The following is a 15,587-nucleotide window of genomic DNA, read 5'->3' as shown; positions in this document are numbered from 1 at the left end:
AGGATCTGTAGCAGGAATTTTAAAAGTTCTTATCAATAAAATCAAACCCGAGCCGAGTTATTGGGGTCCATGCTGGTAGATCAGAGAGACAGGACAAGCCACAGCTATCTCACCTCACCGGATCCTCAGCTGGTCTTGTCTCCTCAGACTGGAGGCTTCTGAGTCCTCATCCAATGGCTTTCAGCTGAATTGCTGCTCCAAAGCTTGAATGCTTAACCAGCCAAAATCTTAACCAGCCAAATGCCGCTAGTTTCTGGTCCTCACTCCTTATATATCTTCCTGTTTTCTACCACCACTCCCTGGATTAAAGGCTGGCTTTCTGGGATTAAAGCGTGTCACCATGCTTGGCTATTTCCAATGTGGCCTTGAACTCACAGAGATCCAGAGGGATTTCTATCTCTGGAATGCTAGGATTAAAGGTGTGAGTGCCACCATTTTCTAGCCTTTGTATCTAGTGGCTGTCTGTTCTCTGACCCCAGATAAATTTATTAGAATACACAATACCACCACATCTCCTCTCTTTTTGTCTAAAATTAAAAAAAGCTTATAACTAATACAAGAAAAAACTATCCAATAAGTATATACAATATATACAGCCAAAAATTACATTAGTGATGTCTAGTCCAGTAACATCTGAAAAACTCAGACCAAAAAATTTTCATTACTTATCTTATTTAAAACAAGTAGTTCCATTTTATAAGTAGATTCCAAAATCTCCCTTTTTATCTTATCATATCCATATTTTCTTTTTTCTTTTCATAATAGATTCAGTAGTCTACCTTTGTTATTTTTATATCTTCCCCTTTTTTCTTCAGTGTAGATTCAATGATCTACCTATTTATCCTATTATTTCTTTATCTTTTTTCTCAGAGTAGATTCGATGATCTATCTCATATCTATATTCTCTTTTATCTTTTTTTCTCAGAGTAGATTCAATGATCTATCTCATATCTATTCTCTTTTTCTTTTTGCTTTCTAGGGGTGAAGATATCTTTAGGGAATCTTGAAAAGAAAATTTTTGGGTTAATCATCAAGTCCTGTATCATTTGTCCATTCTCTGCATAAAAGGAAAGTTCAGGGCTTGTTTCAAGTCCTTGTTCGAGTAGTCTGTCAGGCTGTATCATCTCAGCTAGTCCTCTCGAAATTGTCCTGACCAGTTTGTAGTCCAAAGTCGATTTTTCCATGGTGTTAATCGGCTTAATGGCTTTATCATAGTCCATGTGGAATCATCATTGTAGGATCTTGTCATCTTTTTGAAGATTTCAAAGTCACTGTTAGACATAGTCATGGTTTCCTGCGGCTTTTTTTTTTTTTTTTTTTTTTTTTTTTTTTTTTTTTTTTTTGCCTCCTCTGTGGTTTGGAGCAATCACAGTCTGATAAATGTCTGTCTCTAGGAACCATGAACATTCTACCCTAGAACAGAAAAATCTCCACAGCAGTTTCTCCCCACCATTTGTCTTGCCAAACTTTTCCAAACTGACCTTTGCCGATGCTTTCTTGTAACATCATGGTCCTGGCAATTCTTCTCTGAACCAGCAGCAGTAAACCCTTCGTCCCAGGTAGCAGCATCACCGCAGTCACCAACATGATGAGAAGGAGCTGGCAACGTGGAGCAGTAGCCACTGCTTCCATGGTCCCACCACTGTTTGGGGCTCAGTCTGGGCCAAAGCTTCTCCCAAACCTCCTAGGCCGGCCTCAAACTCGGGATCCTCCTGCCTCTGCCTCCTTCAGCAAATCCTACCGGCGTGCGCCACCACAACCGGCTGAGTGTAGCTTGGCCTGCGCTGGGGCTCACAAGGCCACAGGCAAACAGCTTTTTTCATGAATTCGTAACACGAACGTTGGGCGCCAGATGTAGCAGGAATTTTAAAAGTTCTTATCAATAAAATCAAACCCGAGCCGAGTTATTGGGGTCCATGCTGGTAGATCAGAGAGACAGGACAAGCCACAGCTATCTCACCTCACCGGATCCTCAGCTGTCTTGTCTCCTCAGACTGGAGGCTTCTGAGTCCTCATCCCAATGGCTTTCAGCTGAATTGCTGCTCCAAAGCTTGAATGCTTAACCAGCCAAAATCTTAACCAGCCAAATGCCGCTAGTTTCTGGTCCTCACTCCTTATATATCTTCCTGTTTTCTACCACCACTCCCTGGGATTAAAGGCTGGCTTTCTGGGATTAAAGGCGTGTCACCATGCTTGGCTATTTCCAATGTGGCCTTGAACTCACAGAGATCCAGAGGGATTTCTATCTCTGGAATGCTAGGATTAAAGGTGTGAGTGCCACCATTTTCTAGCCTTTGTATCTAGTGGCTGTCTGTTCTCTGACCCCAGATAAATTTATTAGAATACACAATACCACCACAGGGATCCTAGACCCCAAATGGACCTGTGGCCCCAAGGCTCACACCTTGGATATCTTTTATCCTCTTAATGAGTGCTTTCACAAAGCAGAACTTTAAAAGTTTGATGAAGTCTAATGCATTGATTTTTTTTCTTTTCCTTAATTGGCTTACAGGTTTGATATTATATATAAGAGTGCTGTGTGATTCTGGGTCCTGATGCTTTTCTGTGATTGCTTCTAGAAGTTTTTAATCTTTGGTTCTTTATTTTGAAATTTTAGATTCACATGAAGTTACCAAAAAATACTACATAGATTCTCATATATTCTTGTGACAGACTTTTGTAGGGGTAACTTTTAATTGTAAGATGATATTAAAACCCAAAACTGGCCGGGTGGTGGTGACACATGCCTTTAATCCCAGTACTCGGGAGGCAGAACCAGGCAGATCTCTGTGAGTTCGAGGCCAGCCTGGGCTACCAAGTGAGCTCCAGGAAGGCACAAAGCTACGCAGAGAAACCCTGTCTCTAAAAACCAAAAAAAAAAAAAAAAACAAAAAAAAAAAAAAACCAAAAACAACAACAAAAAAAACCCCACAAAATTGGAGTTGGTATAGTAGTATTAACACAGTGTAGACTCTGTAGCACAAATCTTAAAAGATCTTATTAATAAAATTAAACCCGGAGCCAGGTATTGGGGTGACTGCTGGAAGATCAGAGAAGCAGAATAAGCCACAGCTTCCTCACCTTGCCAATTCCTCAGCTGATCCTGTTTCCTCAGACTGGAAACCTCTGAGTTCTCATCCAAATGGATCTCAGCTGAACTGTTACTCAAAAGCCTAAAAGCCTAACAGGCTCTAGTTCCTAGTCCTCACGCCTTAAATACCTATCTGCTTCCTGCCATTGCTTCCTGGGATTAAAGGCTCATGTCGCCATGCCTGGCTGTTTCCAGTGTGGCTTTGAACTCACAGAGATCCAGATGGATCTCTGCCCCTGGAATGCTAGAATTAAAGGCGTGTGTGTCACCATTTACTGGCCTCTATATCTGTGGCTTTTCTATTCTCTAACTCCAGATAAGTTTATTAGGGTGCACAATATTTTGGGGAACACAATATCACCACAGACCTCTTCACTTTCCTCTAGTTTGAAGTGCTGGGAACCTAACCCAGGATCTTGTTAAATACTCTCCTTGTGAGCTACGTCCCTAGGCAGCTCTATGCATTTGTATTTCATGCTCTAGTTTTTATAAGGAACATGTTCAGTGTTCTTCTTTGAAGTATGTCCTAGATATAGGACTTATTTCATTTTTCTTTTCTGTTTGTTTTGTTTGGTGCTTAGATACTTACTTTTCATTTAGTTAAATATTGTGATGCAGGGATAAACCCCACTAATTTGTTTGGTTTTCTTTTTATATATTACTGCACATAATTTGCTGGCATTTTCTAGAGAATATTTACATCTGTGTTAATGAGACATGCTCTGTGATGTGTGTGTGTGTGTGTGTGTGTTGTAAATACTGCCTTGGCTTTGGGTGTTAGCATAATGCTGTTGTGAAATGTGTTAGGAAGAGACTATAAAATTGATGTTATTTGTTCTTTAAATATTTGGTCTAGCCGGATGGTGGTGGTGCACACCTTTAATCCCAGCACTCGGGAGGCAGAGGCCAGCCTGGTCTCCAAAGTTCCAGGAAAGGCGCAAAGCTACACAGAGAAAACCCTTGTCTCGAAACCCCTCCCCCAAATATGTATATTTGGTCTAACTTGTTCAAGGAAGCTCCCCTGACCAGTTCTGTTGATCATAAAAGAATAAACTTCCCACTTGTTTTTCTAATTTGGCTTCCTGTCACTCTTTCCACTGTGTTTTGTTCTTTGTTATTTTCTTAGTCTCCTCACCCCAACCCTAGCCCTCTTTTCCCTCTTCATGATTTTACAAATTAGCATTAAGGTTATTGGTTCGAGATTGCACGTTTTACTGTGAACTTTACTGCAGTAGGTTCCGCCATCCATAATGACTGATTTACTTTTATCTCACAGAACTGGATATGCTCTTGTTACTTTCATAAAAGTGAGTGTATGTAATATTGTTGAATTCTGCTGTGCTTTCAACTTTGAGTGTTTTTTTTATTTATAATACTTTTAAGTTTAAATCTTACTTTTTTAGTGGTTGCACTATAGATTACAATATGCGTGTATAATTTATTAAAGTGGATAAAATGCCATCCACATTTTAACAGTCAAGTGGAATGTAGGTATCTGTAGGTAGATTTTTTTTCTAAAAACTTGTGTGTGTGTGTGTTAGTGTTTGTGTATGTGTGTGCATTTGTGTGCAGGTGCACAGAGGCTGAAAGACATGCTTGATTGTCTTCCTCAGGAATGCTGTTCATCTCCTTTGAGGCTAGATTTGTCTCATTGTCCTGGAGTTCACTACTTTGGTTACGCTGGGTGGTGAGTGAGCCCTTACCTTCTCAGTCCTGGGATTACAAGTACACGTCACCGTGCCTGGCAAACTATGTGGACTCTAGGGAGAAGTTCTTGTGCTTACACAGTAAGCACATTACTGTATAAGCCACGCCCCCATGTCCCTCTGATTTTTGAGACAGTATCATTTGTAGCCCACACTGGCTTAGAATCTTCCAAATAATGGGATTGCAAGTATTTGCCACCATGTGCAGCTGGAATGTAGATATCTTTTTTAAAAATTACATTATTTTATTATTATTTATATATTTTTTTTATGTGTTTGGGTATTTAGCCTGTACATATGTCTGTGTGCTGTATGTGTGCCTGGTGCCTGCAGAGGCCAGAAGAGGACATGAGATCCCCCGGAACTGGAGTTAGAGAAGATTGTGAGCTGCCATGTGGGTGCTGGGAACAGAATCCAGTCCTCTGGAAAAACAGCCAGTGCTTTTCACCACTAAGCCAGCTCTCCAGCTGGAATGTAGATATCTTAATCACCACCAAAATTGCTTGTTACGATCTATTTGTATTTCAGAATACCTCCTCATGAATGGAGAGTGCTAGTAGTTTTACTTCTGTTGAAAAGCATTTTTAAAAATTCAAGAAATGTCCTACACTTAGTCTTTCTCCATTGTACTATTGTAGTAAGTTTCCTTTTGTTTAACTTTTCATGAGTCATCCCCTGGTCTCCTTTTCTGTCCCATCTCTATTTGAATTTTGCACATTGCTTTGTGTCTGTCAGTCTTGCTAATTCTTTTACTAAATCCATAGCTTTCTTGTAGATCGTTTCTGATTTTCTGTAGATTTACCTCTGATAGCTGTAATTGTACTTTTTCCTTTCCAATCTGGATTTTTAATTTTTTTTTTTTTGGTTTCAAGAAATTTGTCTTTTATTTTAATTGTCAAATTTACTGTTCCAAATTTGAGTGACCTTCACTTTCTGTTTAAAAATTTGTATTTTTCATGTTTGGAATTTGTGAACCCCCTATCAGTCTTAGGGTTTATCAGTTTTAATTATCTTAACCAGCTTTGTTTCATTGATTTTGTTTTTAATTATTTTTGTTTTGCTTTTTATATTATATCATTCCCTTGCTTGTTTCATGTTTTATTTGCCAGTTTTCTGGCATTTCAAGGTAGGTGCTTACATTGATTTGAAACCTATTTCTACATAGGCTCTCAGTACCACACATTTCCTTGCAAGTACTGTTTTAGCTATAGTATCAGACTTTTGATATATTTTTCACTGTCATTAATTTTGAAATATTTTATAATTTCCCTTTGGATATCATTTTAGACCCAATGTATTACCTAAAAACATGTTACTGTTTTTAAACATGTTTAGAGATATCCAAAGATCTTTCTATCACTGATTTTTTACTTAATTATGTTGTTTTCCAGAGGACAAGCTTTGTGTGCTTTGAATTCTTTCAGATGTTCAGTGATTTGTTTCATCAAGTTACAGTTTAATTTTGATAAATGTCCTGTTAAGTGGAGTTGTCTATAAATGTTATATCAAATTATTCGATAATGTTAAACTATTTTACAGTTTTACAATGTAAACTTAAAGGTGGTTTGTTTGGGCCTTGAAATATGGCTCAGTAGTTGAGAGCACTTGTTGCTTGGTTTGGTTTGGTTTTCACAGCCATCTATAACTCCAGTTCTGACATCCGCTCTGACCCCAAGTGCACCAAGCTTGCATGTGGTGCACATACATATACATATGCCAGGCAAACATACACAAAAGTAATAAATAAATGAATCTTTAAATATGCCTTTATGTGGTATGCCTTATTATTATTTTTTACCATTTAGTATGTTTTTTTTTAAAAATCAGTATATTTTGTTTCTTTTGTGATTTTATTTTACAAAGGTTATCTTATCTCCCATTCTCATGCTCATTTCTAATGTGGTCTTGATGCAAACGATGGAGTTCCATTCCTTCCCACCTAAATAGGGATATCCCTAAAACTTGGAATCATATAATGATGTTGTGTGGTTTGGGGGGCAAGATCATAAAAGGCCACATGGGGCTCACCTGGCTGTCTCCAGATTGTTCCACCTCTAGACATTCCTTCTTAGTTTGGTGTCTCCTAACCCACCTGCTAAACTTTTAAGAATTCACACCAAACAGAGAGACATGTAGTGACATCCTAGCTCAGCAAGCCCTGCCTGTGCCATTCCAGCCCAGATGTCAGATGCAGAGATGAAGAAAGAATTCATTGTAAACAAATCCTCCAGTCACAGCTTTTTGCAGCTATTGAAATCAATAACTGTCATTGAGTCCTCGCATAGCAACCGGCTGACCTGTAATCCTTGAGCACAAGTGTAGTTCTAAGTCATGCAGTAGTAATAAGGAGATCACTCAGAATAAACATTTTAGTTCCTGCATTTCTGAAAGTCTTTAACCTCACTCTTAATTGGGGGTTTGACTCTTGTGTTTGTAGGTATAAGGAAAGCACCTCTCAGAGACTTGGAGACTCTGTCTGTCATCTTGTTGCTCCACATTCTGCTAGACATGATGCCCATGTCATTCCCTTGTGTGGGCAATGTGCCTTTCATTTTGCAGGGTTAGGCATTTTACCCAAGTGGGTTTAGATAGTCATGCCCTACTTCTGTCTGAGGACTCATGTATATTTATTTGTTTCTCTCTTTTTATTTTATGTTTTTAACATCCCCTCTCTTTTGCTTTTAACTCTCTTAGGAGTCGATTACTATTTTATAAATTGTGGTTGGTTATTCAGTGTCACTTTGTTCTTCAGACTAAGGTGATTCTTGGATGCTTTGTTCTTGGTGTTGGTTGCTTGGTGTGTGTGTGTGTGTGTGTGTGTGTGTGTGTGTGTGTGTGTGTGTGTGATGAGAGAGAGAGAGAGAGAGAGAGAGAGAGAGAGAGAGAGGGAGAGATATGATATTGGTTCCCCAAAATATTGTGCACCTTAATAAACTTATCTGGGGTCAGAGAACAGAACAGCCGCTAGAGAGTCATAGAGGCCAGAAAATGGTGGCACACGCGCCTTTAATCCTATCACTTGGGAGGCAGAGATCCATCTGGATCTCTGTGAGTTCAAAGCCACACTGGAAACAGCCAGGCATGGTGACACACACCTTTAATCTTAGGAAGTGATGACAGGAAGCAGAAAAGTATATAAGGTGTGAGGACCAGGAACTAAGCTGGTTAAGCTTTTAGGCTTTTAACAGTAATTCAGCTGAGATTCATTCCGAATTAGGACTCAGAGGCTTCCAGTTTGAGGAAACAGGATCAGCTGAGAAGTTGGTGAGGTGAGGTTAGCTGTGGCTGGTTCTGTTTCTCTATCTTTCAACATTCACCCCAATACCTGGCTCCGGGTTTGTTTTTATTGATAAGACCTTTCAAGATTCATGCTACAAGAGAGACTATTTTCTATAAATATGTATTTAGTTCATAGCTGCCCATACCTAAAAGCTATTGACACACTATCAGAGTTTAGAGGCTCCAGATCTTCTTAGAGAATTCCTGGGTTTTGGGGGTTAAATACCTTTCTTTCACTCTGTGGTCTGATGGCAGCAGAGGGCTAGTGACTATGATTTCTGCTTTGGTCCTTAGGTAGCTTCTGCATGACCCACGTTGGCGTCAGTTTTCCTGGGCACATGGACATGTGGCCATCTCCTTTTATCAGATCTCACCTGCCTTTTGTCTTCTGGGTCCCTTGTGGTTTTATTAGGAAACCACTCCTTAGCTTTCCAGGGCTCTCAGAATTTAGGAAGCACGGGTTGTTAGGAAGCTTGGTTTGCAGTTTCAGCCCATGGTGGACAGTGTGTTTAAAGGGCTCAGAAATCTCATGTAATTTCCTAGGCCTCTGCAGGGTTGGGTTTTCTGTGCCAGTTACTTATCTCTTAGGCCACTTGTACCAGAGGTGAGGTGCACTTCTCATGTCTTTTAATTTTGTGTCTTTTCATCTATCTCTGCATCTCAGTATCTGAAAATCAAAACATTTGCGAATTACATTAATAAGAAAATGAGAATCAGACTTTAGATTTGTGCCATGTCAGAGAAGTACTTAGTAAAATTTACAGAGATATTTTTAGAAAGATGTTGCTTGTGACTCTTCCATTTTCTTTTATATAAAAATATTTAGAATGATTTATGGTGATTAAAGTAGTCACAACTTTATCCATTAGTAAAAGAGCCATTTAAAACACATTTACTTAGGCAAATAAACTAGAATGTTAGTATTTTTTTTCCTGTCTGGTTATTGACTTGAGACACCATAAAATCTCTTTTCCAGAGCAGCATCTCAGACATGTGGAAAAAGATGTTCTGATCCCAAAAATAATGAGAGAAAAGGCCAGAGAGAGGTGTTCTGAACAAGTTGAAGGTAAGATTCATCTATTCATATAAAGATCAAACTCATTTGTAATAATAGGATGTGAATTTAATCCTTTGCCTCCCAGTCAAGCAGTCTGGATTAATATGTATGAGCTGCTCCTCACACTTCCACGAGATACTAGCATTCCGCTCCCAGACTTGCAGTCAGTGTGCAGTTCATTTACAATTTAAAAGCATTCCTCTGATAGGAGCAAAAATCGTCCTTCCCAGAGTATGTTTACAGAGGAAAGCTTGATGTGAGTGTTCTGAAGAGAGAAGGAAAGAAGAGAATCAAGTGTGATTTGGGCCTCAGGTGCCTCTGGAGCCTGTTCTCATGTAGCACACACAGGCTCACACAGCGATGGTTTCCTTAGTGGCCAGTCTTGCTTGAACTTGCTTTGTGTGTGCTCTGCTTTGTCCTATGTTTTAAAGTGGAAGTTAGTTATTTAAGTCATGTAGGGGTACTCACACATGCATGTCTTTGAAAATATATCTCACAGTACCATTCCTGTGTATCGTAATTTTAGAAATATTGTTGATTGATAAGTAACATTCTTGTAAAAACACAAATAAAGTGATAGTGATAACTAAAAACTGGGGCCATCATAGGTCTGTAGTTGCTGGGCTGTTAGGAAAGTAGGTGGGAACTTTACTGAAGATATGTCTTTAAAAATTATAGACCTCTTGGAATGGCAATCAAAAAAACAAAGGCAATAAAATTTTGCTAATGGGCCTGGGGAGATGGCTCAGTGGTTAAGAGCACTGGCTGTTCCTGTAGAGAGAGAGGATCCAGGGTGTCCTAGCACCCACATGGCTGCTCACAGTCATCTGTCTGTAACTCCAGTTCCATCTGATATCCTCTTTTGTTTCATTGGACACCAGAAGCACACTCCATGCACAGATGTATGTATAGACAAAACACTCATATAAAATAAAAATAAACGAAGTCTTATTTATTTATTTATTTATTTATTTATTTATTTACTATTTTGTGCTGAGACTGGCTGTTTTCCCGCTCCCCACCCTGGCTCCCTTTCCCCATGGTCTCCTTTGTCCAAGCACAACCGTAATTTCTAGTGAGCGAATTGCACCACCGATGACTGCCAGTTTCAGCTGTGTCAGCTCCAGTTTTGTGACTGTCAGTAAAGGTAACCTGCCTTTTCGCTTTCTCCTTCAGCCCTTGAGCTGACTTCTGGAATACAGTGGAGCCAATAAAATAGGAATGCTTCCTATGGTATCATTGTGTTGTTTGCATTGTAGGACTTATATGAATATTATATTTGAAATTCTCTATCAGTTAGTAATTTAAAAGTCATTCTGTGATATTACTCTTGCTTTCATTGGAGATTGATTGTTTAATCAGGGTACCTTCCTTCAACTCCTCTACCCCAGGTGTCAGGAGAAATTAGCCCATTGGCACCTGCAGGGTTCAGGGCACATCTGGCATTGGCAGGTGTCACACTAATAACCTCAAGAGGCGGTTTTCCACTCGCCTCATGGGACGTTTCAAAACACAGTCGTCTTATTCAGGGGAGGCAGGGGGAATCTTGTAAGTAAAATAAAGTTATCTGGGTAGAACTTTCCACTAGTAGGGAAAATTGTCACTAGAATCTCCAATCTGGAGTAGTAAAAACAAGTGCATCTTTTCTGTTTTGGAACCCGTTACCATGATACCTTGAGTATGAGAAAGCAAGCTAACTTAGTTACTGGTTAGCTTGTAAGATTCGGATGAAAATGCAGGATTACTGTGTGATTCTGGTTTCAGCAGTGTGCTTTTAGAAAGTGATGCTCTTTTGGTTTCTGAGATGAAAGAGTAGAGTATAAAATATTTGTGCTTTACAATGACTATATTATAATGGCAGAAAATAAATAATGCAGTTTCAAGTTTTCTTAAGAATTAAGTTATTCATCATGTTAAGATTTTGGTTTTAAAAATTTACAGTATTTTGACTAGTAAAAGCATCTTGGTGGTTGATGAGATGGCTTAGTGGTAAAGACATTTGCCACCAAGCCTGAAGACCCGAATTCCACTCCAGGTCCCACAAGTTGTCCTCTGACCCCCAAAGCGCACCTTGACACATACACCCACACAAAGCATACAAATGCACATAAATGAATAAATAAATATAAAAACATGTAGTATAGCATCTCAGAATTTGAGACTCATTTAGATTATTTTAGTCATTTTCCATTACTAGAAAGTATGCGATAATTGATTTATGAATATTTGGATATTGACTTTTTTTTAAAGACTGTTTCTAAATAGTGCTTAGAACGTAATCTTATTTATTGACACACAATATCCGAGTCTTCATTTGCCCCGTGACAGGAGTGTGTGCTAGTGTCAGTCCCGCAGTTGGGGCTGTGCTCAAGTAGAACAGTAAGTCAGTCATAGTTCAGAGCCAGGACACTGCCATTTATGTACTGTTTGTATTCTGCTTTATTAAGTAGTATTTAATACATTTATAGGATTTCACTTAGGAGCATTATGTATGCTGATTGTATGATTTCTAGATAAAGATATAGAAACTTTAATAAGTGATCTGACTTTCCGCTGAATGTCTGAACATTGCTGTGTAGGAAAGCTTTTCTGTTTACTTTTTTTCTATGTCCTTTCAACCCTGCTGGTTGTAAGAACTGGGTCAGACTGCCAGCAGCTTAGGTTTGTGAAGGAGCTAGATGGAAGCTTTTCTAGGGATGGAGAGAGATGAAATCACTTTCAGTGGATGAGGGTGCCTTGGTATAGTCACCAGCGGCGGTTATTGACAGCTACACTTCCTATTAACAGGAGCATTTAACTAAGAGTTTGGCTGTTGGATCTTTGGACTTGATCTAATTTGTTAGCATTAATTAGTTTCTTTTGAGCACAGACACTTGGTACTCACAGCTATAGATTTGGAGGGCTAATTAGGGTAGAAAATTGAACAGAATGGGGTAAGGCATTAACCTTCCACCATTACCAGCTGGGGCACTGATAAAGACCACAGAGTCCAAATGGTCGCTATTGATGTGAAGAGTACCCTAATGAATATCAGTTTCAGCCAGGTTGCTGTGTTCTTCCTTGTGCTCTCCCCATTACGATTTTTCACCAGCTTCTACAGCATCTTTGTTATCCATGCACTATTGGGTTTTACCTAACCCCATTCAGTCTAAGTTGCACATTTCATCTGAGGTTAGAATAATGAAACTGCCTTTAAGCAATAGGTAATGTTTAAAATCTTTCACCATTTCATTTCCAAGTAATAAAATTTAACTTTAATATACAATTATGTGATTCTGTACATCTCCTAAATGCTGAGATTTAATGTGTGTGTTGCCATGCCTGGCTGTAAATACCTGTAATCCCAGTACTTGGGATATGCAGGCTGGAGTGTCCAGTCTTTGAGATTAACCTATGCTATAGAGTGAACCTTGTCTGCCGTGTGTGTGTGTGTGTGTGTGTGTGTGTGTGTGTGTGTGTGTGTGTGTATGTATGCGTGTGCACGCACATGCATTTTATACATATATAAAATAAGAAACACAAGCATGTGTTTCTTTTTTGACTAGAAATGTACTATTTACCATCTTTTGGAACTTTTTTTTTTTAAATTTTTTTTCCTTTTATTTTATTTTACAATACCATTCAGATCTACATATCAGCCACGGGGTCCCCTGTTCTCCCCCCTCCCACCCCCTCCCTTTCCCCCCAGCCGACGCCCCATTCCCACCTCCTCCAGGGCAAAGCTTCCCCCGAGGACTACGATCAACCTGGTAGACTCAGTCCAGGCAGGTCCAGTCCCCTCCTCCCATACTGAGCCAGGGGTCCCTGCATAAGCTCCAGGTTTCAAACAACCAACTCATGCAATGAACACTGGACCCAGTACCACTGCCTAGTTGCCTCCCAAACAGATCAAGCCAATCAACTGTCTCACCTATTCAGAGGGCCTGATCCAGCTGGGGGCCCCTCAGCCTTTGGTTCATAGTTCATGTGTTTCCATTCATTTGGCTATTTTTTTTCAATAATTGAGTAAAACTGAAATTTATTATAAGCCACAGTCATCCTAGGGACCTCCATGCTATATATATATCCTCCATGGTTCTATGGGTTGTGGTCTGATTGTTCTTTATTTTATATCTAGAATCCACTTATGAGTGAGTACAAACCATGACTGTCTTTCTGGGTTTGGGTTACCTCACTCAGAATGATTTTTTTCTAGTTCCATCCATTTGCCTGCAAATTTCATGCTTTCATTGCCTTTCTCTGCTGAGTAGTACTCCATTGTGTATATGTACCACATTTTTTTCATTCATTCTTCCGTTGACGGGCATCTAGGTTGTTTCCAGTTTCTGGCTATTACAAATAGTGCTGCTATGAACATTACTGAATATGCATCTTTATGGTATGAATCAGCATTCCTTGGGTATATGCTCAAGAGTGGGATGGCTGGGTCTTGAGGTAGTTTGTTTCCTAATTTTCTGAGAAACCGCCATACTGATTTCCACAGTGGTTGTACAAGTTTACATTCCCACCAACAGTGGAGGAGTGTTCCCTTTGTTCCACATCCTCTCCAACATTGACTGTCATTGGTGTTTTTGATTGTAGCCATTCTGACAGGTGTAAGGTGGTATCTCAGAGTTGTTTTGATTTGCATTTCTCTGATGATTAAAGATGTTCATCATTTCTTTAAATGTCTTTCATCCATTTGTGATTCTTGTTTTGTGAATTCTCTGTTTAGCTGTTTAGCCCATTTTTTAATTGGACTGTTCAGTACTTTGATGTCTAGTTTCTTGAGTTCTTTACATATTGTGGAGATCAATCCTCTGTCAGATGTGGAACTTTGATTTGATTATGTAAGGGGAGTATATATAGAGGTTAGATACATAGAGAATTCTGATCTTACTTGGGTAAACTTTGACAAGTTTGTAAAATTTTTATGTCAAAAGAAATCTCAGCTTTATATCAGTCCTTTTCTGCCAGTAGGGTTTGTGTTCATGAGTGAAGCCGCTAGAACAAATTACTAAAGTCTGCAAGCTGACTTCACCTCATTGAGCACACAGAGGATGGCACTGATGGGAAACTCCAGAGGGGCTGAATTTCTAGGATCCTCTCCTGCCCCTCCTCCCCAGCCCCAAGCAGAAGCCCTTCCTACAGCTGTGTTGAGGGCCTCAATACTTTGATTCATGGTTCTAGGAATTGCTAACTTTGTATTAAAGAGATGGTTTAAATTCCTCGTTATAATTCTTGGCTTTTTCCAGTGCACAGTTGATTTTTGATATAAATTTGCTATGTTGTATCATGATGTTTGTTTTTAAAAAAAAGTAAGACTTTCCTTTTTATCATCAAAATAAAAAGTGTTTTGTTATCAGGAGTGGCCAAGAATGCTCCTTAGCCTAGCCTGGGATCTCCGTTTACCTTATTTTAACCTGTGTTTGTGGTGTAGTCCTCTTGATCTTTTGGCCAGAAAGTGGAGGTGCTGGATAAAGGACTAAATGTAAGGCAACAAGAAGTCTGACTTGTTGGTGTCCTTGGACATTACAGAGCTGACATTAAGTAGCGGAGAGGCTACTGTCTTGTTCTGTCATCCACATGATGAAATACATTGGTTTTTGCCAAACTCTAATGATGTATGAGTAGACAAAAAAAAAAAAAAAAAATCCAAGTAGGATTGTGGTGGTAATCTAATTGTACTGAAATGTGATTTTGATTGTATGTTAATAAATAAAGTTGTCCGGGGGTCAGAGCTATTAGAGCCATAGCAAGAGTGTGGCGGTGGTGGCACACGCCTTTAATCCCATAGATATCTGTGTGTTCAGGGATATAGCCAGCATTGAAGACATATGCCTTTAAGACCTGGGGGGCTGTACATTCAGACAGTGACGAGGCAGTCACGTGTTTGGGTTTACAACCAATGAGAAGGCAGAACAAAATACTATAAATAGATGAACAGACAGGAAATAGGTCTCTTTCGGGAAGCTGGGACACCGCAGGCGGAAGGGTGAGATTTTAGCTCTGAGCTCTGTCCTCTCGGCTTTCTCTTTTACATTGTTTCTGTGTTTCTTATTTAATAAGACGGTTAGTTACATCAATATAGGATCATGGGAGATGTTCTTTAGGAAATTTGCAAAGGAGCATTGACACAAGACTGCATGTGATTAAACGCGTCTGCCCCACTGGACTGCCTGAAGTCACCCACTCCTTTTCTTTCACTTGACGTTTGAATCACACCATGTCTTTGCCATTTGCATCAGTATGCCGATCTTAACTGACACTGAAGTGGCGACGTAACACAGCTTCAGACTGGCTTGGGTGTATTGAGAATGTCGTTTAAGTGTTACAGATAGATGTAGAGCCCAGCTGATGCTCCTGCCCTTACACACTGGACTATGTTAGGGTTCCTCCAGCCACTCCTGGATTCAGTGATTTGCTGTAAGGACTCAGCATGTAGTCAGGATCATGAAAATTATTTCCAAGAATC

General features: G+C 39.5%; 1 protein-coding gene across 2 annotated transcripts in view; it reads left to right on the top strand.

Moving 5' to 3' along the window:
* Cmc1 (C-X9-C motif containing 1) overlaps nt 1–15,587 on the top strand; it is a 104,153-nt gene that overhangs the window by 24,102 nt on the left and 64,464 nt on the right. For both annotated transcript variants that reach the window (XM_037208015.1, XM_028858069.2), the window contains exon 2: nt 9,053–9,142. In XM_037208015.1, the coding sequence (XP_037063910.1) occupies nt 9,053–9,142 (90 nt within the window). The remainder of the gene's footprint in view (nt 1–9,052; nt 9,143–15,587) is intronic.

This window comes from Peromyscus leucopus, chromosome 7 (assembly GCF_004664715.2).
Source record: "Peromyscus leucopus breed LL Stock chromosome 7, UCI_PerLeu_2.1, whole genome shotgun sequence".
NCBI classification, from domain to species: domain Eukaryota; kingdom Metazoa; phylum Chordata; class Mammalia; order Rodentia; family Cricetidae; genus Peromyscus; species Peromyscus leucopus.
This window is presented reverse-complemented; position numbering and strand designations above follow the sequence as displayed.